We start from the raw sequence: 27,985 nt of genomic DNA, 5'->3' as shown, positions 1-27,985 counted from the left end.
AGTGTTCTTGCCTACCTATGTTGAATGCACTTATTGTAAGTCGCTATGGATAAAAGCGTCTGCTAAATGACTGTAATGTAATGTAATGTTTAACATTAATTTAACTCTTGAGAGTGTAAAGTGAAACCAAATGGACCCGTAAGGGGGGTCCATTTGGTAACCAACTCTCCATCATTCAGCTGGGGACCACCGTGGAACCCCCTCAAGGACTACCGGTGGTCCTCGGACCACTGGTTGAGAACCGCCGGTGTAGTGCATCGAGGAACTATAGGGCGCCAGCTAAACAATGAACCTCATCTGAATACAATTGTGTGCATTGAAACCATAAGACACCAGGTAAACAACGAACCTGTAGCGTCTGTCTAAAAACAACACGCTCGTCTAAATCACATTCTTTGTCCCTTTCCTCCTCCTCCTCCTCCTCCTCCTCCTCCTCAGCTCTCAGTGCGGCGCTCCTCCGTCTCACCATGTCGATCCTGGGCGTTGCCTCCCCCCTCCCCCTCCTCCTCCTCCTCCTCCCCCTCCTCCTCCTGGTCTCGTTGCCGGGCTACGGTTGCCGGGCGGCGGCGGCGGACATTCCGGAGGACGCCACGTCGGAGTTCTCGGTCAGACTGTACCACCGGCTGCAGCAGGTGGCGGCGGCGGGCGAGGACAACATCATCTTCTCGCCGCTGAGCGTGGCCGTGGCGCTGGGCATGGTGGAGCTGGGCGCCAGGGGGCCCTCGCTGGAGGAGATCCGCCAGGCGGTGGGCTTCAGCCACCTGGCCACAGGTTAGTTAGACCAGTGGTTCTCAAAGTGGGGTACGGGGACCCCCAGGGGTACTTGAGGCGGTTCCAGGGGGTCCCCAGCTAAATGATTTATAGGAACCAATTGGACCCTTATGGGTCTGTAACTCTGAGAGTGTACAAATGGAACCAAATGGACCCTAACGGGTCCATTTGGTTCCATTTGTACACTCTCTGAGTTAAATTAACATTGATTTTACAATATAAATTGGGGTCCCAGAGATAGAGATGCCATTAAATGGGGGTCAGTAGCCCTAATGCATGTCAAACTGGGGGTCCTTGAAATTAAAATGGTTGAGAATCACTGCTAGAGCCGTAAAAATCTTCTTTTATGGGGGTCCCTGGCTTATCTTTTCAAATGGGGGTCCGTGGGCTAATAAGTGTCAATTTGGGGGTCCTTGACATGAAAAAGTTTGAGAACCACTGAGTTAGACCATGCAGGAGATTCTCCTCCTCCTATACCCTTTTTGGATTTCAAAGGATTTCCCCCCCTGGTTTTATATACTGTTTTGATTTATTTACGGTGGTGTAAAGTAACTAAGTACGTTTACTCAAGTACTGTACTTAAAGGAAGAGTTCACCCAAAAAATGACTTATTTTCTATCAATTGCACACCCTATGAAGCCTTGAATCCATGGATTTATTTGTGGGTTTTTTTGTCGCATTCCTAAGCTAATAATTTGATTCCCGTCTCCTACCGGCTAATGTATCCGGTAGGAGACACAAAATAGATTATTTGTGTCTCCTACCGGAAATACACACGGTCATCAAATTATTGTCTTAGGAATGACACAAAAACAAAAATAAATCCATGAAATCAAGGCTTCATGGGGTGTGTAATTGATAGAAAATAAGTATTTTTTTGGGGTGAACTCCTCCTTCAAGTGCAATTTTGAGGTATTTGTACTTTACTTGAGTATTTCCAATTTCCAATACTTTTACTTCTACTCCACTACATCTCAGAGGCAAATATTGTACTTTTACTCCACTACAATTATTTGAAAACTTCAGTTACTTTGCAGTTATACATTAATATATTATAGAACATACATTAACCACTTTAGCCCTAATTTATGCATAGGCTATTTGAAAATAGACGATCTACAAGCTCACAACGTGTCGTGTCGCATCGCATTGTTGAAAGAGTTAAGTGACGAAAAAAACTAACTCTCGGTGCCGCGCTATGAGCTTGTAGATCTGCTATTTTTGAATATAGCCAAAGTATAAAATATACGCGTTACCGAATTTTTGCTGGGGACCCCCTGGTCCGAGAACCAACGGTATCTACCTCATGCATCGTGTGCCTCTCTACTCTGCTTCCCCAGACGAGGAGTTCTCCCTGCTCCACAACCTGACGGCGGCGCTGTCGGAGGACGACGCCCACTATGTGATCCGTTTCGCCAACAGCCTGTTCCTGCAGGAGGGCGTGACCTTCAACCCCGAGTTCCTGCACCTGATGAGGAAGTACTTCCGGGCCGAGGTGGAGACGGTGGACTTCGGCGAGTCGGCCGCCGTCGCCGAGCACATCAACGGCTGGGTGGAGAACCACACCGAGAGTGAGTTTGCCGTCGCTAGTGACGGTAGGGGGGGGCGGGGGGGTGGTTTATACAGCAGTGGTTCTCAACCTGTGGGCCGAGGCCTTGCGAGGGTATCGCAAAGTGGGCCCCTCAAATACTTGGCAAAACGATTTTAATGATAGTGTAGTGATACAAATAAATAAGAACTTAAAGGGATAGTTCACCCTCAAAATGACTTTTTTTCTATCGATTAGTCACACGTTTTTATCGCATTCCTAAGCCAATTATTTGATGACTGGTAGGATCTGGTAGGAGACAGAGAGAGTCTCCTTTGTGTCTCCTACCGGAACCGCTGCCCACCGGTCCGCCGGTCATCAAATTATTGGCTTAGGAATGCAATAAAAACAAAAAAAAATATCCATGAATTCAAGTCTCCATGGGGTGACTAATCCAAAGATTTTTTTTTTTTTTTTTGGGTGAACTATCCCTTTAAAGTATACTGGCCCAGTTTTTGGGGTGAACTACTCCTTTAAATGAACACTGAGGATTGTTGCTGTGCACACACACGTGCGTTCCTCGCAGGCATTGGTGGAAAAAGTACTGACATTTTTTACTTAAGTAAAAGTATCAATACTACGATGTAGAAGTAGTCTGTTACAAGTAAAAGGCCTGTGTTCAAAATGTTACTTGAGTAAAAGTACAAAAGTATTAGCAGAAAAATATACTTAAAGTACCAAAAGTAAAAGTACTAAAATGTTTGAAAATAGCAGATCTACAAGCTCACTAACGCGTCGCGATGCGACGCGTTAGTGAGCTTGTAGATCGACTATTTTCAAATAGCCTATATACAAAGTAGAGCTAAAGTGGTTAATGTATGTTTTATAATATAATAATTTGTATCTGCAAAGTAACTAGTATCTAAAGTTTTCCAAAAAATTGTAGTGGAGTAAAAGCACAATATTTGCCTCTGAGATGCAGTGGAGTAGAAGTAAAATTATTGAAAATGGGAAATACTCCAGTCAAGTAAAAAATCCTCAAAAGTGTACTTAAGTACAGCACTTGAGTAAACGTACTTAGTTACTTTACACCACTGCTCGCAGGCAAGATCCGCGAGCTGCTGTCGGCGGAGGACTTCAGCAGCATCACCAGGCTGACCCTGGTGAACGCCGTGTACTTCAGAGGGTCCTGGAAGAACCAGTTCAGACCGGAGAACACCAGAACCTTCTCCTTCAGCAAGGACGACGGCTCCGAGGTCCAGACCCTCATGATGTACCAGCAGGGAGACTTCTACTACGGTAATGAGCACCCCCCCCCGTGTGTGTGTGTGTGTGTGTGTGTGTGTGTGTGTGTGTGTGTGTGTGTGTGTGTGTGTGTGTGTGTGTGTGTGTGTGTGTGTGTGTGTGTGTGTGTGTGTGTGTGTGTGTGTGTGTGTTTGTATTACTATACTTGCGAGGACCAAGTATTGTAGAATTTGAAGAAATAGACATTGTGAGGACCGTTTTCCTGGTCCTCACAAGACAAATGGTTGTTTTATAGTTTAAAAAATCATTTTTACAGATACGTTTTCAATTAGAAAACGCCAGTGTCATGCACCGAAAAACAGCCGATCTATAAGCTCACAACGCGTCGCAACGCGACGCGTTGTGGGCTTGTAGATCTGCTGTTTTTCGGCTTTAGGCTTACGGTTAAAAATGGCAAAATATATACATTTTTAAATGACATTCATAAAATGGCTGTCCTAAAGCGTTGATGTCCTCACAAGTATAGTAATACAAACCTGTGTGTGTGTGTGCGCGCGCGTGTGCGTGCGTGTGTGTGCGTGCGTGTGTGACTGTGTGTGTATGTGGTATACTGTATGCATAATACATACTGTATATCATTGCTGTCGGGCAGGAACCTCTTATATCCATATTCTATTCAATATTTATAGATGATATATTCTAAAATGATGGAATAGAATATTTTGCCATCTTTGAATTAGAATCCTGAAAAGTAATAGTTTTGGACATATGAGGTTTTTTCCACCCAACAGAGACAATAACATATTATATATTGTCACGTCGGATGTAAACCACGTATGTCCAACACTGTTACATTTCAGGAAATGGAGAAAAAGAAGCCGTGTCAAATGTAGTCATTATTCAGTCACAAGCTCTTGTTTTTCATTGGTAAAATATTCATACAACCCACAAACCGACTTCACCGCTTTCAACCCCCTGGCCACTCTATTTTGGGCAGTGGTGGAAAAAGTACTCAGATATTTTACTTAAGTAAAAGTATCAATACTGCAATGTAGAAATACTCTGTTACAAGTAAAAGTCCGGAATTCAAAATGGACTTGAATAAAGGTGCAAGTAGACAGTACTCATTATGCAGAACGTCCCATTTCACAAGTTTACAAATGTATAAAATGTATAAAAATAGCAGATCTACAAGCTCACAATGCGTCGCATCACGACGCATTGAGAGCTTGTAGATCTGCTATTTTCAAACGGCCGAAATGTATATAGGGCTGAATTGGTTAATGTATGTTTTGTAATAATAATCAAAAACGAAAAAGTTACTAGAAACTAAAGCTTTCAAATAATTGTAGTGGAGTAAAAGTACAATATTTGCATCTGAGATGTAGTGGAGTGGAAGTAAAAGTACTGAAAATTGGAAATACTCTGACTACTACCACTGACTGTATGTGTGTATGAGGGAGATGAGAGGAGGCGTATGTATATTTCACCGTGGTCCTGGTTGAACAACGCATGGCTGTGTATTACGTGAGAAGAACTGAGAAGATAGACACACGGTTGCGTGTTTGTGTGTTTATTATCTATGGGGCCCACGTTGTTTCCCGGGTGTCTCTAGACATATTTCCGGAGGCTATTTAAAATTTTAATCAGAGCTCTGAAATATTCATACAGTACGACGTGGAATATTATTCCCCGTAAATATTTCCCCATTGTGGATCTGGAGGCGGTATATTATCATGTGTGGCCTGCTTTGTATTGTCTGGCTACGCTTTTACATACTACACTGCAGTTGCACTGATGTGTGTGTGTTTTGTGCGTGTGTCCTTGAGAGCATGTGTGCACGAGTGCGCGGTAGTTTGTAATGTTTTGTTTGCTGTAATCTGTAACTTACCTGAGTGCCAACATACTGTACTGTTACTGATATAACGGAGAGTCCATTTGAGCAGAGGATAATTGTGCATTGACCTTCATGCAATACCACCAATACCACACAATCTATGTTCTCAATAGAAGTTGTGTTTGTTTGATTGTTTAACATACCTGCCATACAGAAAAAAAAATGTTTTATCCACACACAAAATGTTATGGATTGCAGCTTTATAACGCAGTAGTTAGAGAATAGGGGACGTCATGGCTACTGGTGGGCAGTCAAGGTCAGTTGTTGAGCAAGGCACTACTGTACTTGTGCAGTGCCAGAACACTCTGGCTGTGTAACAGCCAGTGGTGTAAAGTAACTACATTTACTCAAGTACTGTACTTGAGTGAAATGTTGAGGTATTTTTTACTTTAGTGGAGTATTTCAATTTTTTTACTTCTACTCCACTACATCTCAGAAGAAAATATTATACTTTTACTCCGCTACAATTATTTGAAAACTTTGGTTACTAGTTACTTTGCAGATATAAATTATTATATAAAACATACATTAACCACTTAAGCCCTATTCTATACATAGGCTATTTGAAAATAGATTTACTTTTGGTACTTTATGTTATGTTGCCAATACCTTTGTACTCAAGTAACATTTTGAACACAGGCTTTTTACTTGTAAGGGCGGTCCCACCGCGGTCCCACCAAAACATGGTTGGCCGCTGTTAAACTCGTGTGCGGCCACAGTTTTCTGCAGCCAGCGCATTCTAAATAAACGGAGTGGGTTTCTATATCTATGGAGTGACCCACCTGTCACTCACTCTCAGGACCCTCCCATGCAACAGCTACAACCAGTTGCTCTATCCAAGCACCATGTTGTTTCCTGAGTCTTGGGACGGTCCGCCTTCCACTCACCTGATTGGACAGAGGGGGAAAAGCACCATAGAGCGCATAAACGCAAGATGTGCGCGACAAGCGGAAAGATGCGCAAGAGCGTGAATCCACGCATTGACAAAGCATTGGCAGATTCCGCCCCATAGGTAAAATAAAAGTGCGGTGGGGCCGCCCCCTAACAGAGTTGTTTTTATATCGTGGCATTGCTACTTTTACTTAAGTAAAAAAATGTGAGTACTTCTTCCACCACTGGTAACAGCAACACTGTGACCCAGAAGTTTGCTGAAAAAGATCATGCATGTTCAGCAAAACGTCAACAGAGTTTTCATAAATGCTATTTCATGAACATCATAATATGATATTGTATCTAAATGACATTGCAGGACTTTTTTTCTCCTCCTGTTCTTAGTAAAATCCTGAGTCCAGAATAAATTTTATGTTTTTACTGTGGTACCGTTTAGATTTGAGGCACGTCTACACGTCTACACTTTGATGAGTGTGTGTGCGTAACTGTGTGTGCGAGTGTGCGTGTGCGTAAAAAAAATGTGTGTCTTTGTATAGTCAGACTCTTGTACAGTACGTATAGATAGACAGTAAAATCCTCAGTGCTCATGTATCCATTTGTAACTCTGAGAAGGGTACACATTTCTGCACTTCAAAAAGGGTCCATTTGGTTCCATTTGTACACTTCAAAAAGGGTCCATTTGGTTCCATTTGTACACTTCAAAAAGGGTCCATTTGGTTCCATTTGTGCACTTCAAAAAAGGGTCCATTTGGTTCCATTTGTACACATGTCTGAGTGAAATTAATACTGAGCAAATGACCAGTTACTGAGCAGTTACGTATGGGTCTACATCTACTCAGGTGCTACAGTAGCTGCACTGCCTTTTCCTCTTTGTCCTGCTGTCATGGTGCATGTGCTTCTAATAGGTCCGTTCTCTTTGTCCTGCTGTCATGGTGTATCCATATGCTTCTAATAGGTCCGTTCTCTTTGTCCCGCTGTCATGGTGTATCCATATGCTTCTAATAGGTCCGTTCTCTTTGTCCTGCTGTCATGGTGTATCCATAATATGCTTAGGCTAAAAGGTCCGTTCTCATCCAGTCGGTACTTGTTCAGAGTGCCGTCACATCATTTAGACTGCATTACTTCAGTGGAGCAGCGCTGCCACTGAGGTTTCCGTGTGTCTGAGCTATTCTGGTGCAGTCTGCGTTTGTTTACATGCACACTTGCTCACACATACAGGGGCTTCCTGACCCTGCTACATTGTGAGCTTGTCGGTGTCGGTGCGGCTATTTTTGGTGTAGAGGGGGGGAAAAAGGAACGGACCAAGTACAGAAACAGAGTATATATATAAGGCAGCGGTTCCCTAACCCTTTTCTGGATCAGGGCCACGTTAGCAAATCTCGAAAGTGTTTGCGGCCAAATTTTCCAGGTCTTACAGACAAAATAACATACAATTAGTCTTTTATATTATCCTTCAACTCTTGCTGGGAATGGCTGATATCTGGTTTAAGTGGTTAAAAGGTTTGCAGGGGACAACGGCAGTACAAAACCCAGAGTTAGAACACTATGCACTGAGAGGATGACAACTAAGTTTCTCTGTTTCTTCTCCCCCCGTTTTTCTCTCTTTTTAGTCTAACTGCTGGGAGGGGAAGGAAAAAATCATTCAGTCTTTTTTTTTGCTTTTATGGAGTATATCTTCAAAAGAGAAATAGTGTTTGTGAATGTCAGCAAAGCCTGACTGTTAATTGTGCTGTAGCGGCTGCATCTGAAGGAAGTTATCATTAGGTCTTGGAGATGGTGTGTGCGTGTGTGTGCGCGTGTGTGCGCGTGTGTGTGTGTGTGTGTGTGTGTGTGTGTGTGTGTGTGTGTGTGTGTGTGTGTGTGTGTGTGTGTGTGTGTGTGTGTGTGTGTGTGTGTGTGTGTGTGTGTGTGTGTATGTGTGTGTGTGTGTGTGTGTGTGTGTGTGTGTGTGTGTGTGTGTGTGTGTGTGTGTGTGTGTGTGTGTGTGTGTGTGTGCGTGCGCGTGCGCATGCTGGCAAGGGAGAGTGAAATGTTCTATGTCGAAATTGCAGTATCCTTCCAAACATAAGGATTACACCCACGCACAGAAAAACACTGGGAAGCATAAGAGGATAGACTCACTGGGTGGTATAACTATAAGAGTCCTGCACACTGCGATAGAGAAAACCCACCAATATTATCAGCTTTTCTCGTGTTGAGGTATGAGTCTATTTCATTCCACGTATGCAGGGAGTAAACTCAGAAAGGTGCAGTGCAGGTGCAGCGAACGGTTGCATAAAGCAGTGGTTCTCAACCTGTGCACATGATATTTGGGGGGTACCCAGTTGACATTAAAGTGACAATTTAAGGACTTTTAATACCTAAAGAAAAGAAAGATTTGAAATGAAAAAAGACCATTCCTGCATCAAAAGTAATGAACAAATTATACTATGAAATAATATAAGACATAGGCAAAACATTTGAAAATAGCCGATCTACAAGCTCACAGGCGTTGTGAGCTTGCAAATCTGCTATTTCCACAATAATTGTGGAACCGAGTCAACAAAATGTAATGCCTCAACTCAAATATGATTATTTTGGGTGGTCCCCAGTTCAAATATGATTATTTTGGGGGGTCCCCAGTCCAAATATGATTATTTTGGGGGGTCCCCAGTTCAAATATGATTATTTTGGGGGGTCGCGGCCTGAAAAGGTTAAGAACCACTGGCATAAAGGACAGAGATTCTCAAACTTTTAAATTACAAGTACCCCCAGTTTCATATGCATTACGGCCACGGACCCCCCCCCCCCCCCCTCATTTGATGAAGATATGTTATCTCTAGAACCCCACGCTGTTAATTTTGTTTTGGTTCAAGGTTTCTTTATTTTATATTTTCACATACAGGTCAATAACAAAAAGCATACAAATGTGTATGTGTTAAGTGTATGTTACCCCTCCCACCCCCCCCCCCCCCCCCCCCCCCCCCAAAAGTTCCCGCTCCGAAAGAGCCACAACCCTGGTATGTTATTGTACCATTAACACAAAGGACAATACAAACAAATAAGACACATTTGCAATGAAAAATGAAAACAAGTCAAACATAAATAAATAAAGTGTACACAGTAGAATATATATATTATTAAAGAAATATTTAAAATGAATTAAAAAAAATACACCCAAAAAAACCCACGCTGTTAATTGAACTCTGAAAGTGTACAGATGGAACCAAATGGACCCGTGTCTGTGTGTATTCGTTCACATAACTCGCGGTGGTGTAACCCTCCCGTCCCCTACTCTCTCTCCCCTGCCAGGCGAGTTCAGCGACGGCTCCCAGGAGGCGGGCGGTGTGTACCAGGTGCTGGAGATGCCCTACGAGGGAGAGGACATGTCCATGATGATCGTCCTGCCCCGGCAGGAGGTGCCCCTGGCCTCCCTGGAGCCCATCATCAAAGCGTCGCTCCTGGAGGAGTGGGCCAACAACGTCAAGAGGCAGAAAGTAGAGGTCTACATGCCACGGTGAGAGACACACTCACAAACACACACACACACGCGCGCGTGCACGCACGCACGCACGCACACACACATGCTTGTTACGACATAAACATTTTAGGACATGCCATTCTTACACCCTAACCCTGAAGCCAAAAATATCCGAAATACAAGCTTGTAGATCAGCTATTTTCGGTGCACAACACCGGCGAGCAAATAAGTATAAATCCGGTGAAACGTTTAGTAACCCTAAGTCCTAAACCTAAGCTCCACATGCAGATTCCTGGCTAGGCTTCTACGGCATAGGATCATTTACTTCCTCTGCGTACTGGCATTGCGTATAAGAAAATTGGAACAGATTGGTCCAGTGGTTTGTGAGATTTACAGACAGACAGACTTCTAGACAACTCGCCTCCTATAGGAGCGAAAATCTTTCAAAATCATATTTTTATAGAGATTGCCAGTTAGTTTGAATAATTCCATTGTTTATTCTACGTAATGATGTCATCACTGTGATGACATCATGTGCATAAAACCAACCACCCCTCATACACTTTTGGTTTATCACTTTACTTACTTATTAGGTTAGATTAGAATTAAATAAGTATATATGTTATATTGCAGTTATATACTACACTATAACATATACTCCATTGTAGTTAAATTAGTAGATATATTATCGTAGTTAAATTAGTAGATATATATGAAATTGAAGGTTACTTTTATACAACAACAAACTACGATAAGTGTTTGAGTGTGAAGCTGCAGAGCTGCTGAGGTTTCCTCAGGTGGGCCAACAGGGGGAGCTGAAGAGACTCAAATCTGATGCGGCCTCCGAGGATCAAGTGGAACAAGCTGTAAATACCCTTCTGGCCTTGAAAGGCCAAAGGTACAAGATGCTAACTGGAGGAGACAAACCCCCCAAGCATACAGTAAGTCTGAGAAACAGAGAAGGAAGAGCAGAAGGGACGGAGGACAAGGAGGGGCCCGAGGAACAAACACTGTTAGGACCGGAAGCCAAGAAAGAGGAGAACCTGGCAAACTGGTATTCCCAGGGGATATCCAAGTCCGAGATGAAAGAGTGTCATGATGTCAGTGGCCATCATTCATGGTCCATCATAATGAGTTTGGTAACGCTGTTGATCAAACAAAAACAGAGGTCAAGTAGAGGATTCGTCAAGATGCGAGTCCATCCATCTATTTGGTTGTTCCTGGCACTGCTCTTGTGTGCCCATGAGGTCAGTGGCTGCCTTCAGTGTAGCCAGGTGGGGTTCCACAGCCCACTTAATGCCTTCATCAGTACTTTCAACAACGAGGATCAACTTCGTCTGCAGAAAATAGTCAGAAACGCGGATTCGGAATTCATGAAGATCAGTAAAAAACACAGAGGCGTAATTGTTCCAAACACCCTGTCCAAAGTGGTCACCAAATTCCAGATGGCATTTGACAACTTGAAGAACACGTCGCACACAGGAGACGTGTTCACACAGCTCAAACAGTTGATGAATGATTGCAGTGAGATTCTGGACAAACATATTGATGATGGATTATGCGTAAACAATTGTGGATTATTGTACCAATCCGTGGTGAACTGCGAGGACCACGACTGCAACTCTGAACTTCACAACTGCTCCTCTCCTACTCGCCAGTTGAACTGTGGACAGCCCTACGTACATCAGGCCAATGAGGGTGACGAGGCTTTGTTGACATGTTCTTTGCCTTGGCGTAGCCTGGTGATTCCTGGCTGGACTGAACAGTACCATTTTGAGTGGACTCCAGAACTGAACCAGCCAGCTGACAGCGACTTTAAACCTCTGAAGGTGAGCAATGACTCCTACATATTGATGAATAATGTGAGTATGGAACAACAGGGGACGTATCGCTGTTCACTGCGGGATCAAACAGGAACCGTTTTCTCCACAACGACCTTCCTACTCAATGTCACCGCTCTACCCACCCCTAAAACGGAGCCTGACGTCACCGTTCCCACACAAACCCAAGGATCTGATGTCACGGTTCCCACACAAACCAAAGGGTCTGAGGTCACGGTTCCCACACAAACCCAAGGGCCTGAGGTCAAGGTTGCCACACAAACCCAAGGGTCTGACATCACGGTTCCCACAGAAACACCAGGGCCTGACGTCGATGTCTCCGTTCCCACTAGACCTGGCTTCACTGCCAGGTCTGTGCCACCAGCCAAAGCCCCACCTCCCGCTGGCAATGACATTGGCATTATCATCGTGATCATTACGTCTGTGGTAGGTGGAGGGGGCATGGCGCTCTACCTTGGGCTGATGGCAGTGAAGAGAAGACTTCGAGAAGAGTCAAAAGAGTAAGGGGGATTTCTTAAAAATGTGTCACTGCTTAAACACACAAATTGTACTTTTACACTTAAATTAACAAACAAATTAAATAATGTATAAAGTGCAGGGTGCTTAACAACACAGACTATATATGCCACCTTTTTGGGAGGTTTGATCCTCACTGTACTGTGTCGGTCCCACTCTCTTGGTTCTGCACTGGTTTCGGCTCCAGCTGCTGGCTACACACCCTTGTCTCTCCTCGCATCTCTCCATCCTCCTCGCCTTCGCACCAGCTTTCCACGGACAAGGTCCTCCCGCAGGCGGACAGGGCATGTATAGCAGTTTCAGAGGTTGTGGCTCCCACTGACCCCCCCACTGACCGGGGTGTCCCTGCCCAGCTGGACCCCAGCCCATGGTAGCTGCCCTCTATCTGGCCAGGCTGCATACCTCGTACTCCTCTCTCTCACTCTCGAACCAGCTCTTTCACAAACAACACCCTTCTCCTCCAGCTCACTTCTGTCTCTGCTTTATGTTTATTAAATCTCTTAATTAGGCTGCCAGGCCCACACCCAGGTGCCTTCTGTTTGCCCAGGTGCAGGTCTTTCCTCATCAAACCCCGCAGGTTTGTTTGATGCCAGTCAGTGGAAAGAAAATGAACAAACATAAATCATGCAATTCGACTCAAATTGAAAGAGTCAAAACGGTAATTAGAAAACAATAATCTCACTCAAAAACATGCAAAAAATAAACAATGGAAAATACAACACAAAATCACACAATAAACCAAAAGCAACCAAAAACGTGGACCCAAAGTATCGGGCTTGATTGGTCCGATACTTTGTCTGGTGTTCCCGTGGGGTAAGCAGGTGCACTGGGATGCAGCGTACCTGAGACACAATACATAATGGGAGGTAATGGTAGGTGTGTACAGGTCAAATCAAGACGTTTAACTGGGCAAGTACACCGTCCGGAGTTACGAACAAGAGCAGGAGTCGTCCCAGTGTGTCCATGTATAAATGTTATTTTTAACCATAAAACAATCGTTTATCTTGTGAGGACCGGGACTGTTGTACTCACAATGTCTATTTCTCAAACTCTGCTACACTCTACTATACTACTAAGTATAGTACAAGTACACACACTCACACACGCACGCGCACACGCGCGCGCACACACACACACACACACACACACACACACACACACACACACACACACACACACACACACACACACACACACACACACACACACACACACACACACACACACACACACACACACACACACACACACACACACACACACACACACACACACACAAGCACACACACACAGACTGCAGCACAATGACCTTTGAAGGCGTTTGCTCCTACCTCAGATGCATTCTGTGCCCAGAAACATGGTGGTGTTTATCAAACAGGCTTGGAAATGCAGTTTACCCTTGTGTGTCATTGCAAAGTCCATTATCTAAGTCTCCATTATGCATATGCATTCAAGGGAGGCTTGCACAAATAACAGGAGGGGATTGACTATGCGTTTACTAACATCGGCTTGTTTGTTTGTTTACCCCAATCTTTCTTTTAGCCAATTTAGTCGTTATGCCAATTCCCAGTTTTCTCCACACACGGTGACAGTGACAGTGACATTTTTTACTGGGAGGGCGCGTAAGGCGTGTGGAGGAACACGTTATCCCACCCAGCTCCTCTCCCTGCTGTACAGGCATTCTGACCGACCTGTAGGAGTTGCTATTCTTTATTTGATATGGACATCACAATCGCATTGGACAAAACCAGATGCATTTTTGAGCGGTGTAGCCGCCCCTATAAGTGGGGTTGGGACACCTCATTTGTACACCCTTCGCTGTACTGTGATTGGCTCATACATACCCCTACATTAGTACACCCCTTGCTGTACTGTGATTGGCTGACTCTATTGGCTGACTCTATTCAGCACTGTGATTGGCTAGTGAGACTTTTTTTAAAGTGAGCTTCCATCACTGTGATGACCACTTTGATGACCACACCGCCCACTTCACACTGGGTGTGATTTTTAGCGGCGCTAGCCGCTCTATACCTTTAGGTATAGAGCGGATCCTGCTCTATACCTGACTTTGTCCGTTTTCACCGTCAACGCTCTGATTGGTCAGACCCGTCAACGCTCTGATTGGTCAGACCCGTCAACGCTCTGATTGGTCAGACCCGTCAACGCTCTGATTGGTCAGACCCGTCAACGCTCTGATTGGTCAGTCCGTCAACGCTCTGATTGGTCAGACCCGTCAACAAAGTGATTGGTCAAGCTTCACGTGACACATGGCTATAAACACATTATAAACACATATCGATGACAAAATGTATCAAAGGCGCCGCTACCTTCACACAGGGTGTGATTTTTTAAAGTGTATATAGCACTGAAGTGCTAATTTTAACACCTGCTATAGTGCAGCAACAGAGACTGCCCTTCTTGCCCATTGCGACGCGTTGTGAGCTTGTAGATCTGCTATTTTCAAACATTTTAGCACTTTGGTACTTTAATATATTTGGATACCAATACTTTTGTACTTTTACTCAAGTCAATTTTGAATTCTGGACTTTTACTTGTAACAGAGTACTTCTACATTGCAGTATTGATACTTAAGTAAAACATTTCAGTACTTTTTCCACCACTGGGTACAGGTAGGCTATGTTATAAACAAATAAACAAACAAACACAAGAAAATCTTTTCTCAACTCCCCAAGCAACAAACCATCAATCAATAGCCTATAGATATAGCCTATAGAGCAGTCATGCAATAATGACTCTACTGGAAGAAATTAAAGATGACCTCAAGGCTCCCTCACAAAGTCCCATTCCATCACGGCAAATTAATAGTCAAGCACTAACTGGTGCATTTGTTTGTGGAATTATGGATCGCACAGACTTAGGCTTGTTCTTGTTCCATTAACCCATTAAGACCGGGAACGCATCTGTTTTTGTAGACATTGTAGATCTGCAAAAAAAATGTGAAACATTTTGAACATTTGTGCAAATATTTGCTTCTGGGGAGATTTTACAGATGTCTTCTAAATCCAAACAGTTTTTTGTAAAAAACTTATGTTGTCTCAAACTCCTGTTCATGTTCCAAAATGCGACCCCCATTTCAAAATATATTGTTCCAGGGACCCCCCAGAAGCAAAGATTTGAGTTATAAATGTTCGCTTAAAAAAATATATCTATATATTTAAAAAATAGCAGATCTAAAAGCTCATAGCGCAGCACTCAATGCCGCGCTATGAGCTTGGGTATCTGCTATTTTTGAATAGCCAAAGAAATAAAAATTACACAGATTCTTTCCCGGTCTAAATGGGTTAATGAACACATTTATAGAACCAGAAAACACACATATTCAGTGAATGCCCAAGTCCTCTGTAATACATGGAACCATATATCACTAATGTCCCACCATCTCTTTGCAGAAGTACTTTTTGTGACTCCTAGTGCATTTACTTTTTTTGAGCAATAGTCGATCAAATTATGTTTCTCTCAGTTGGAATTGGATCGCATCCCTACAAAATGTTTCAGAGTTATGTTACTTTATTAATCAATTCCATTTCAGCATCACTGAATATAGCTTCTCTTTTCGGAGATGGTTTTAGGGCTCCATATTGCACAGATTCCACAATTTTAAGTTTTTTTTTATATTAGAATATATATATATTTTAAGGATTGTAAAGGATAGGCAAAAAATAAGCATTGTGCTTCAGCCTATTCCTTTTTTTCGGTCATTGAATTTGGATTTTGTGTGTCAGTAGGTTGGATATGTACATTTGTGTTTTGATTTGTTGTAAACAAAGAATAAAACATTCATTTATTCATTAGCTGCTGCCGTAGTAAATCAGTAAAATCACAGAAAATGTTTCATGTGTGTGAATGTGACCTTGAGCATACTGTGCTGTGTACCATGTTCAGGTTCAAAGTGGAGCAGAAGGTAGACCTGAGGGACACTCTGCAGGCTCTGGGCATCAGGAACATCTTCACCAAGGATGCTGACCTCTCTGCCATGACCGGTAAGATGGCAGGAACTTTAATTCAAAAATAGCAGATCTACAAGCTCATAGCGCGGCACCGAGTGCCGCGCTACGAGCTTGTAGATCTGCTATTTTTGAAAAATCGTGAAAATGTGTGCAAATCTTTGAATGTATATTTTTTTAAAGCGAACATTTTTAACTCAAATCTTTGCTTCTGGGGGGTCCCTGGAACAAAATATTTTGATGGGGGTCCGCGGCCAAATGCATATAATTTTGACATGAAAAAGATTGAGCACCACTGATATAGAAACATACGTTTTTCAGAAAACTGTTGGGATTTAGGAGACATGTAGAATCGGCTTCAGGTCTCAATGGGTTAAAGAGGAGAAGAAGATTGGTCAAACAAGCAATAATACATGTTCAGACGCATCTAACGGATTCATATATTTCATAAAAGCAAAGCCTCAATTTGTTATTTTTTTCTAACTGGTTTCCTGTATGTAGAACAAGCAGTAACATTATGTAGTTTTAGAATGCTAATACCACAACATCATAATTTGTATACATTGTGCAGTTGTTTGTGGAAATAGAGCGCTATAGTGCGGGGGTCTCCTTTCATGCTATTTCACAACAAATGGCATGAAAGGATTGGGACTTTGGCCCAACGAAAACCTTCAGTTGTGAGATTTCTGTCTTTAATCCCTGCACACATGCAGAGATACATTGAATACACAACCACAGGCGCTACACACGTGCATATATGAAGAAGAATGAGCACATACACAAGACAGATAGGGAGCTAGACAAAGTGAAGCCATTATCACCTACATAATGAGAAAGAAAGAGACTAGTTGAGCAAAAACAGACTGAAAACTCATTCACTGCCATGGACGACTTCGACGACTTTTTGTGTTTTTTGGTGTTTCCACTAGATGGCGCTCTTCGCTAACACATGAGTGACCATTTTGTCCCCCAGATGCACGCAGATCCAGGAGATCACGTGATCCCCAAGATTTACTGCTCCATTCACTTCCTGGTTAACGTATTTGGGAAATCGCCTGTATCTCGCCTCCTGTGTTTTACTCTGTATTTTTGACGAGACATGCTATTTTCCAGTAGAGTGGGGGGGTCGCGACGACATTTCTTTTTCCTTTCACGGAAGCACAGTGAAACCCCCCGTGATTAGCAACGATCAGGGGATCGATCATACTGGAGATAAATATTTTGTGTCCATACGTGAAAAGGTAAGAAAATCGCTGGCAGTGGATGATTTATTCATGTATTTATTCTGGCAGTGAATGAGTTATTAAATGAAGCAGCGTGTTGAGCAGTTGATCCAGCGTTGCCTGCTCCTCACTGCAGTGCCTCACTTCAGTATACAGTACAGTATAGGTAACCAGGGTAACCGGTCAGGTCAGCGCTGTCATATAATGCAGTAAAAATAGATTCAGAGAGAGAGAGAGAGAGAGAGAGAGAGAGAGAGAGAGAGAGAGAGAGAGACTGTTAGTTAAACCCTACATACCAGGGTCCCTGTTGTGGAATGCTGTATCAATTAGTAACTGTGGAGGCAAACGGAGTGGGAGACGTCTCACATTATAAGATAGAGGTTTCATGCATGAGCTGATAGGAGAAGCACACGAAACATTCAAGGTTGTTCAGTATAGATCTGGGGGAGAGCAAGGAGAGAGAGCCTTACTTATACACAAAGATAAGAGGGAAGCCTGTTTCATGTGTCATCATGGGACCAAGCTCTAAACTACAGATATCAGGCCTGTGCTGTGTCATCTTGACCTCTATGATAGTCAGAACAGAACGAAAGGCAAAAGACGAACAATATAATGATGCGATAACAAAATTAGGTATAATTGATTCTACCACCACAATCCCTCCTCAGTGGCCCAGGGTTTTATAGTATAGGTCTGCTAGCGTAATTCTCTCTACACCAAATCTCTTAGCAGATATACAAGCTCACACAGCTTTTTTTTTGTGAAGGATCCATGTGTACACTGTCAGAGCTGGCCGGCGTTTGACTCCACGGGCTACCAGAAGTCAGACAGATGGACCAGAGAGAGCAGAGCTTCTTCTCATTAACCTGCCACTTCTTATTAGTGTGAATCAGCTGGCATTTACTACTAACAACATAATGCTGCTATCAGTGTGTTACAGAAAACCCAATGGGATTCAAGTGGAGGAGTTTAGTGCATACCATTATAGTTTGAGATTGAGACTTATCAACAGCAACTCACTCTCTCTCACAATCTCCCTCACATCTCAACAAGCGGCTTTCTCACTTAATCAGCTGTGTTTTTGTGCGTGCGTGCGTGCGTGTGTGTGTGTGTGTGTGTGTGTGTGTGTGTGTGTGTGTGTGTGTGTGTTTCCCAGACGGTAAGGACCTGTACGTGGGGAAGGCAGTGCAGAAGGCCTACCTAGAGGTGACTGAGGAGGGATCCGAGGGAGCCGCTGGTTCAGGTAACCATGCACCCATAACCAACCATCATCATCATCATTGTCATTGTCATTATTAACTGACTAAGACCGGGAGCAAGTCATTTTTAGATTTCTTTGGCTATTCAAAAATAGCAGATCTACAAGCTATTTTTGAAAAATCGTGAAAATTTGTGCAAATCTTTGGACATTCTTTTCAAGCGAACATTTGTAACTCAAATCTTTGCTTCTGGGGGAACTTTTTTTTTTTTTAAACGTATGTTGCTATAGTTGACCTCAAATTAAAAGATAATTTTTCATGTCAAGGACCCCTAAAATGATATGTATTTGGCCGCGGACCCCCATCTCAAAATATGTTGTTCCAGGGACCCCCACCAGAAGCAAAGATTTGAGTTCAAAATGTTCACTTCACAAAATATATATATATTCAAAGATTTGCACACATTTACACGATTAAAAAAAATAGCAGATCTACAAGCTCATAGCACGGCGCGCGGCACTCAGTGCCGTGCTATGAGCTTGTAGATCTGCTATTTTGGAATAGCCAAAGAGATCTAGAAAATAACACAGATGCGTTCCCAGTCTTAACGGATGAAATGTTATCCAGGCTCTGTGTCTCAAAACAGCATTCCCTAAAGTCCCTTTCTACTGCTACTTTCTCAAAGACATTTTAACCACTTAAACCCTAGTATAATGGTTGACCGGAATGCCCCAGGGCTCTACACTAGTGTATTTTCTGTTTTCTGTTGTGAGCTTGTCGATCTGCTATTTTCCTGCGAAAGCTTTCCCCACAATGCGGATGCCGGGGTTTAAGTGGTTAAAGTCTCTCTCTTGGTCTGCCCTGACGAAGGCCACCTTTGGATTACATTTTTGTTTACCTGTTCATTGATGAACTAGCCTTAGAAGGCTGCCTTGGATTATTGCAGTTTGTTTGGACATTTCAAAGTGTATTTAGGTTCCATACAGTACAGTACATGCTTGTGTTCAGTTGCATTCAGCATCTCCTCCACTAAGTTCTCCCAAATACCATTAAACACTGCCCCCATCTGTTAGTGTGTGATAGTGACAAAGGAATCCCCCTGACCCCCCCCCCCCCCCCCTCCCCCCCCTCTCTCTCTCTCTCTCTCTCTCTCTCTCTCTCTCAGGAATGATAGCCCTGACAAGGACTTTGGTTTTGTATCCACAAGTCATGGCGGACCACCCATTCTTTTTTGTCATCAGAAACCGGAGGACAGGTGTGTATATGTACTTACTGCAGTGGTACAAATGTACAAATGGAACCAAATGGACCGTTTGAGGGTCCAAATGAGGGTCCATTTGGAACCCCTGAGAACCACTGACTTAATGTATGTGCGACTAGTGAATGCATTTGTTCAGGGTTGGACCTACCATAGTTGCACACAGGGTGGGCAATGACCCACCCTGTGATCCGATTGGCCCATAGTGCTCCCACCCAGGTCTCATTGGTTCTGAATGGCGTCAGTCAAAGAGGATTTAATTTACCTTTGTCCAGCATGGAACCTCATATTTGTAAAACAAAACCAGTGCACTTTGTGATCTTTAGCAAGCTAACACCATGGAAAACCTGCAAACTATAAGACTGTGACTGACCACAGACTGGCAAACGAGTAGAGTGACGAGAGATGAGACAGCTGTGTGTGTGTGTGTGTGTGTGTGTGTGTGTGTGTGTGTGTGTGTGTGTGTGTGTGTGTGTGTGTGTGTGCGTGCGTGCGTGCGTGCGTGCGTGCGTGCGTGCGTGCGTGCGTGCGTGCGTGCGTGTGTAAACTGTAACGGTCGATCAACACCAGAGAATTTTCGCACACACGCGCATGTACGCACACATGCACTTTTAGACCCAGTCCTATTTTAAAAGTCTGCGTATGAGGGACTTGCGTATCCGCGCGCCTGGTGTAGCCGGTATTTTATCTTGTTGTTTCTGTGTTTTTTGTATATTATTGTTGAATTGTAGAATGTACTGTTGATTTCTCTTGTGTGTGTAACCTTAATCTTGTTCTGTAATCTTGACAGCATTGCAAATGAGGGTGAACCTCAATGCTCTTTTCGAGAATAAATAAAGGTTTCAATCAATCAATCAGTCAATCATTGATAATCAATTGGATCTAAACAAACACGCTGTACGCACCACGCATACGCTCGCTTTGAAAAGTCTGGTGTAGATCGGCCGTAAAGCAAGATGCCAGCATTTGTGAAAAGGGTATATTCTGCTTCAACTCAGTCATTGTGCGTTGTGATGTTGAAAAAAAAGAAAGAAGATACATCATGCAGTCTGCTGTCTACCCACTATCCACTACACCAGTGATATTCAACAACAAATTCTATTATAAGATTGGACCATTCATTTTCTGTCTAGAGCATCATGACATTCAGCCTGTGACGCTATTGGGTGATTGGAGTCCACTCAAAAATCTAAAATAGGTAGCTGAAAATTGAGGGAGATGGCATGTAATGGACGTACTGCACTCAAAAATCTTGTTGCTCTTTCAAGCTACGCAGCTACATGGTGAAAAAAGTGGCTGAACTACTTTAAAGCTACAGTACATCATTCTGAAAGTATCTAGCCACAAGCTACTTGGAAATGTAATGTATAAGCTAGACACACTGATGTGTGAGATCATTCACCTGAAAGAATGGTACCAGTCTCTTTATTGCTTTAACATTTTCAAAAAGTTTAAATCAGTTAAAATCAGTTTATTATAAAGCGAGAAGAGAAACAAAAAACACATTTCTGGCTGTTTTGTTTCTTTGTACTACACCAGATACTTTTCTTAAGTACATTTAGTGTGAGCTAATTTAACACTTTGACCCAAGTGATTTTCTTAAGAGTGAATTTCACTTTTACTAAGTACAAACATATTTAAAGTAAGATATCTGTTCTCTTACTCAAGTATGGCTTTCAAGTGCTTTATGAACCACAGTTTATTTCATTATTTATGTATAACTTGCAAGGCAGAATGGGGCAGCTGTCATGGCGGCTGGACGGCTACCTCCAGGCATCACTTTAGGGGGCCTTTGCACCACAAAATAAATAAAATAATAACATAATAAATGAACTGTTTAACCAACCAGTTACACATTGCTTAACGGTTTCCGGTTAAACCATGAACCTTTTTTGTTTGTACAGCATGTCTTGTGGCCCCCGACTTCACGTCATTTTACAATTGTGGCCCCCTGCCTAATCTAGTTGCATACCCCTGCACTACACATATACGCCCGCAATTCACAACAAACAGCCGCTTGCAAATGCAGCTTCTTCTCAGCATTGAAATGAAACAGAAATAACAAAGACTGAATGTGACCTTGGAGTGCTTCAACACGTTAGTGTGGAGTCCAACGGAGCCACGGAGAAACCACAAATAATGTAGCAGTCGGTTTGAAGTCTCTGCACCTCTAAATTGTGTTGTGTTGATTGGTCTTGATTGGTCTTGTTAACTGACATGATCCAATAGAATTATATGCATACACAAAGATATCGTTGCTGTCGGGCAGAAACCTCGTATCTCCATATTCTGACTTTTTCCTAAATTAACGCCCTACTTGATCATACTACAGCGTCACACAAAAACATAAAAAATATCAGATCGACAAGCTCAAGTTTTCACATGTTTTCACATGTTTTCACATGTTTTTGAATGTGAATCCTGAAAAGTAACAGTTTTGGACATGAGGTTTCCATCCAACAGAGACGGTATGCATAATTCCTTCCTGTCTGTTTTGATACCAAAACATAACACCTGATCCACTCTCCTCCTCCCCAGGCTCCATCCTGTTCATGGGCAGGGTCATGACCCCGGAGGTCATCGATCCTAACGACCACGACTTTGACTCCATGTAACCACAGCGATCACCTACAACCTATTCCCACACACCCGCCAATCCGGATCCCTGCCAACTGCGACCCCGCCGTGAGGTCACACACTCACCGCCAGTCAAGATCCCTGACGTCACAAAAGGCTACCTATCCTCTCTCGCCATCTCCAGCTGTGTTTTATACTCTTTATGGATATATTATATGAAGCCAATGTTAACCGATACACAGTGAAATCCTCAACGTTCATTCATTTAACTCTGAGAGTGTGTACCAATGGGTCCATATGGTTCCATCGGTACACTCTCAGAGTTACAAACGGCTGAATTAACACGGGCGATTTGATTGTGTATATTATTATATTGAAATATCACATATAATGTGACTGTGTTTTGATACTGTACGCTTTGAACACTTGGGATACGGAGAGAAAGAGATGTAAATATTATACGCATTAAGGGTGGTTTGTACTATATTACTTGCCGTATATCAGACATAATTTAGAAAAGAACACCACATGTAATCCACACACTATCCCTTTAAGTTCTGTTAGTCACTCACATGCAAAGATGCACACACACGCCCGCACGCACACACGCACGCACACACACACACACGCACACACACATGCTCGCTCGCACGCACACGCACACACACACATGCTCGCACGCAAGCACACGCGCGCGCACACACACACACACACACACACACACACACACACACACACACACAAACATATTTTTTCTGTCCTTTAAATAAATTATATAATATACAATATATCAACACTCTGTGTACTTTGCATTCCACATTTCAGTTATCTTCCTGTACATTGGTCATTGTGTTCTATATATAAATACAAATTAAATATGCTAGATATTTATTGCTAAAAAAAGAAAAAAGGATACACTGATAATTTGTCCTCACACCTTCTTAGTAACACCATATCCATTCCAGACAGTATTTCAGTCAGTTCTGGGTTGGCGTTTTTTGTTTTTTTTATGCCAGTTGGTTCTCAAAGTGGGGTCCGGGGACCCCCATGGGTCTTTGAGGGGGTCCCCAGCGAAATGATTGATAGTTATCAACCAAATGGGCCCTTATGGGGCTGTAACTCTTGACAGCGTACACATGGAACCAAATTGACCCGTAAGTGTCCATTTGTACGCTGTCAGAGTTATGGGGGTCCATACTGGGGGTCCATGAAATCAAAGAGGTTTGAGAACCACTGTTTTACGCTTTAGGCACATGGCTTAAACTGCTGATGAATTCCTACTATGCCTTATATATCACATATACATTGTTGATTCACATCCCTGGTCAGATGAGGGTCAGGTAAGCACAGAGAGAGAGGGGGAGAGGGGGTGCTGTGTAACTATGGTGTGTTGCCGTGGAGATGGCCTAGGGCATGCGGTTGTGTTGGAAACCACTGCAGCATTATTATGGGATGTACTGTATATACACAGTACAAAAGTAACACCAGCTGTACTCAGTCTTTTACTCAATAATAAAACATGAATGTGTTCCAGGTATACGGAATGGCGTCCTTCTCTTTGTTTGGTGAGGTTTCTTTATCTTAGTTGATGTTCATCTCTGTTTTCCAGCATGCGCTGTACTGTGTAGTTCATTATGGACTATTTATTAGCAGGGCTATAACTGAGATGTCCATCATTTCAAGTTTATTTTTGCTCTACTTAAACTGTGAAAATGGAACCAGGCCAGAAATTGGAATGACAATTCCACAAAAAGGCAGAATGCAAAATATATATTGTCGCTGTCAGGCAGAAACCTCTTTCGAGCAGTTCCACAAGCTCGAAATGGGGTGCGAAGTGACACATTTTGAGCTTGTTCTGCTACTTTTGAATTTTAATCCTGAAAAGTAACAGTTTTGGTCATTTGAGGACCCGACAGAGATGATTATGTTAAAATGTATTCAATGAATTACCTTTTGTCTGATCAAAAGAGACTAGATTTCTGCTTCAACAACACTGTCTCACTCCCCGATTTCTTTGACGTTTGTTGACGTTTGGTCAAAATTGACCCAAAAAGACTTATTTTTGTGTGACAGTGTTGCTTTCAACCTGGTGTCCCCATTTTTGTTGTCATAGATGAAAATGTTCAAAACTTTCAATACAATAATTAAATAGCTAACAAAAAGATTTTTTTGAAAGTATAAAATAGGGCTTAAGTGTTTAATATTAGAGCATCGGTAAGATTTGGCCTTGATAAAGATTCAGTTTATCATCAGGTCACGGAAGCCGCAGAGAAAAGTCCATTTGGCATTCAGAGGCTGAATTAACCCATTCAATCCGGGAACACATCTGTGTCATTTTACGATTTCTTTGGCTATTCAGCCGCGCTATGAGCTTGTACTGTATATCTGCTATTTTTGAAAAAGAATCGTGAAGATGTGTGCAAATCTTTGAATCTCCCCCGAAAGCGCTATATAAATCTGAGATATTATTATTATTATTATAAATGTAACCAAACTGACCTATTCACTTTCAACATTACTAGTGGATAAATACACACACACACACACACACACACACACACACACACACACACACACACACACACACACACACACACACACACACACACACACACACACACACAACTTAATTAAATCCCACACGCACGCACACGCACGCACACACACACACACACACACACACACACACACATCAAAGTGTACAGACGTGGACAGACAGATCGTATCTCTAGCCTAGACTAGACTAGGACAGACTACTGTATCCAAGGACAGATGAGACCTGCATGCTGATTCTGATGGATTTATTTATAAGGAATTCATTAGAACAGTGCTTCTCAAAATGGGGGGTCAGGGGACCAACAGGGGTCCTTGAGGGGGTTCCAGTGGGTTAAATGATTGGTAAATAGCTAAAAGATTGGTTGTTAGGAACCACATTTATGTTGTGGTCCTTGGCCTAATGGATACCTAAAGGGGGTCCTTGAAATAAAAAAAAGTGTGAGGACCACTGATGAACTGTAGGGGACATGTTTTAAAAAAATTGAAAATCATAATTAGGATCTCAACTGTTATGGTAGATGCAGCCTAATGACAGCAATTAATAAACACGGCTTATAACATAGCCTACTGTTAGACCAGTGGTACTCAAGGTGGGGTCCTTGGAGGGCTTCCAGGGGGTCCCCAGCAAAATGTGTTAATATGGCATCTCAATCATTTTAACCACTTTAACCTTACTTTGGCTATTTTTTTAAAAATCTTGGTGTGTGCAAAATGTGTGCAAATCTTTGGATATATATATTTAAAGAAGATTTGTAACTCAAATCTTTGCTTCTGGGGGTCCCTGGAACAAAATATTTTGAGATGGGGGTCCGCGGCCAAATACATATCATTTTGGGGTTCCTTGACATGAATAAGTTTGAGAACCACTGCTCTAGACCAGTGGCACACAAAGTGAGTCTGGGGACCCCATAGGGGTCCTTGATGGGGTTCCAGGGGGTCCCCAGCTAAACCTGGAACATTTTAAACACTCGTAAGGACTACTTTATACTTTGGCTTTTTGAAAATAGCTGATCTATCAGCTCATAATGTGTTGTACTGTGAAGGATTGTGAGCTTGTAGATCTACTGTTTTTGAAAATTCTTGAACATTTTAGGGGGATTTGTTTATGTGCCTATAACGACATGCCCAGAATAGGGATGATTAAAAGTTAAAAGTGGTTCATTTCACAATTATTTCACCATGCAGCTAGTTAGCCCAATGACTTATAAGAATGACTGTTCATTAATAACACAATCTGTTCTAATGGAGTTCCGTGGCCTAATACATATCAAACTAGAAAAAGTGCTCCTCGGAGCACAGGTCTCCGCCAGGTCAGGTACGTTATTCTGGCCTCCTGGTGGCGCTATAATAGGCCAATGTGAAAAGGGTGCCATTTATTCTTAGGTCTTTCACGGCAATCAGACACTGCATTCATGATTTGAGGCATTTTGTTCCAAAAATGTGTTTTGCTAAATTAGACCTGCTGGTGGCGCTATAACAGGCCAATGTGAAAAGGGTGGCATTTCTTCCTCGGCCTAGTGGGAATGTGTGTGTGAAATTTCACGGAAATCGCAAGCTGCATGCATAGTTTGAGGCTTTTTGTTCAAAACGGACCAATCCTGCAAACTTTGGAAGCCAACCATAGGCAATGAGGATGGAATATGGGAAATCGGACAGATCCGTGTGGATCACATGAGTATAGAGATACTGTGTACCGATTTGCATGACATTTGGATAAAATCTGTAGGAGTAATGTAAAAATGCACAAAACGGCCTCCTGGTGGCGCTATAACAGGCCCATGTGAAAACATTGGGGCAGAGGTTCTGAATTGGCATCCAGGGAGTGTGTATGCAAAGTTTCGGAGCAAACGGGCCAACGGTGCCGGAGATTAGCTGGTAACACACAGACAGGAGGGACACACACACACACACACACGGACGGACACACGGACGGACGGACGGAGGGTAAAACATACTCTCTCGCCATGCCTTCGGCCTGGCGGAGACAATTAGGGGACCTTGACATGAAACATATGTAGCAGGGCTAGGAAAAGCAATGACTACGCCACCCACACATATAAGTGAGGGATCCTTTAAACACATTAACCATATACTGTATATGTATAGATATATAGGACTGAACAAGGTAAGGTTCCCCAGGAAGGTACGGGTTCAGAATCAACAGAACCAGAGGCTGATGTATCAAATGTGTCAAGTTTATTCAACAGTTGTTATAAAAATAGTCAGGTTAAAATACAGAACGTAAGAAAGCGGTTAGTGTTAGAGTTCTGCAAAAAGGGACTGAACTCAAGAGGCAAAGGGGGCAATAAGGGTAAGGGCTTCGGGGCCTCTAAAGTAAATATACAGAAATTAACCAACTCAAATCCAAATAATGCAAAACCAAAAGAAAATAAAGTAAATAAGTAACCAAAAGCAAATAAGCAAATCAAAACAAACTACAAATAAGCAAAACCAAAATCAAAATCATGCAATGCTAATTAATGGCCCAGTATAGCTCTATTGCCAACTATAGTGCAATAGGGTCTATAGTCAACCCTATTGCACTCAGTCTAAATAGTATACATATATATGGCACGGTGGGAAAAACAGTGATGTACAGTTCAGCTCCTACCAAAATCAAATAATAAAACATTAGACCAACCCTCCAACAATTCATCAATTCATTAGGCTCCTATAGCAAGATGATAAAATACAGAAAAATAACAAACATACCCAAATAGTCAATGTATGCTCATGGCTCCAATTTATAAAGGTCTGCACAGCCACAGAGTACTGCTACTCAAAGGACCTGGAGGCTTCTGGAAGTACAGATATATATTAGTATAATTAACAACAGGCCTAATACTGTCAGCCTACAGTATCTAAACTCTTATACATATACTATTGTTACAATGAGTTATAAAAACCTTGTCATTTGTTTCAGATTGTCTTACCGAGAATTAGTCTGTACCGCGTGACTCCATAGTCTAAACCAGTTGTGCATGATTGGCCAATACGCTTGTGCAAGGACGCGCTGTGATTGGCCAGTAGCCACTTTGAGTGACAGTTGGGGCAAACG

At 42.7% G+C, this 27,985-nt stretch overlaps 1 protein-coding gene across 1 annotated transcript in view; it reads left to right on the top strand.

The window, feature by feature from the left end:
- The window catches only part of serpini1 (serpin peptidase inhibitor, clade I (neuroserpin), member 1), a 46,059-nt gene extending 22,208 nt beyond the window's left edge, over nt 1–23,851 (top strand). Inside the window, exons 2-9 of the mRNA XM_084065542.1 lie at nt 439–771; nt 2,112–2,342; nt 3,404–3,598; nt 9,624–9,828; nt 16,053–16,150; nt 18,494–18,580; nt 19,702–19,791; nt 22,333–23,851. Of these exons, the coding sequence (XP_083921668.1) occupies nt 468–771; nt 2,112–2,342; nt 3,404–3,598; nt 9,624–9,828; nt 16,053–16,150; nt 18,494–18,580; nt 19,702–19,791; nt 22,333–22,409 (1,287 nt within the window). The 5' untranslated portion in view covers nt 439–467 and the 3' untranslated portion in view covers nt 22,410–23,851. The remainder of the gene's footprint in view (nt 1–438; nt 772–2,111; nt 2,343–3,403; nt 3,599–9,623; nt 9,829–16,052; nt 16,151–18,493; nt 18,581–19,701; nt 19,792–22,332) is intronic.
- The last annotated feature ends 4,134 nt before the right edge of the window (nt 23,852–27,985 follow it).

Source organism: Gymnoscopelus microlampas (genome assembly GCF_963454915.1).
Source record: "Gymnoscopelus microlampas genome assembly, chromosome: 8".
NCBI classification, from domain to species: Eukaryota; Metazoa; Chordata; class Actinopteri; order Myctophiformes; family Myctophidae; genus Gymnoscopelus; species Gymnoscopelus microlampas.
The sequence above is the reverse complement of the archived record's forward strand: the minus strand, read 5'-3'. Positions and strand labels throughout refer to the sequence as shown.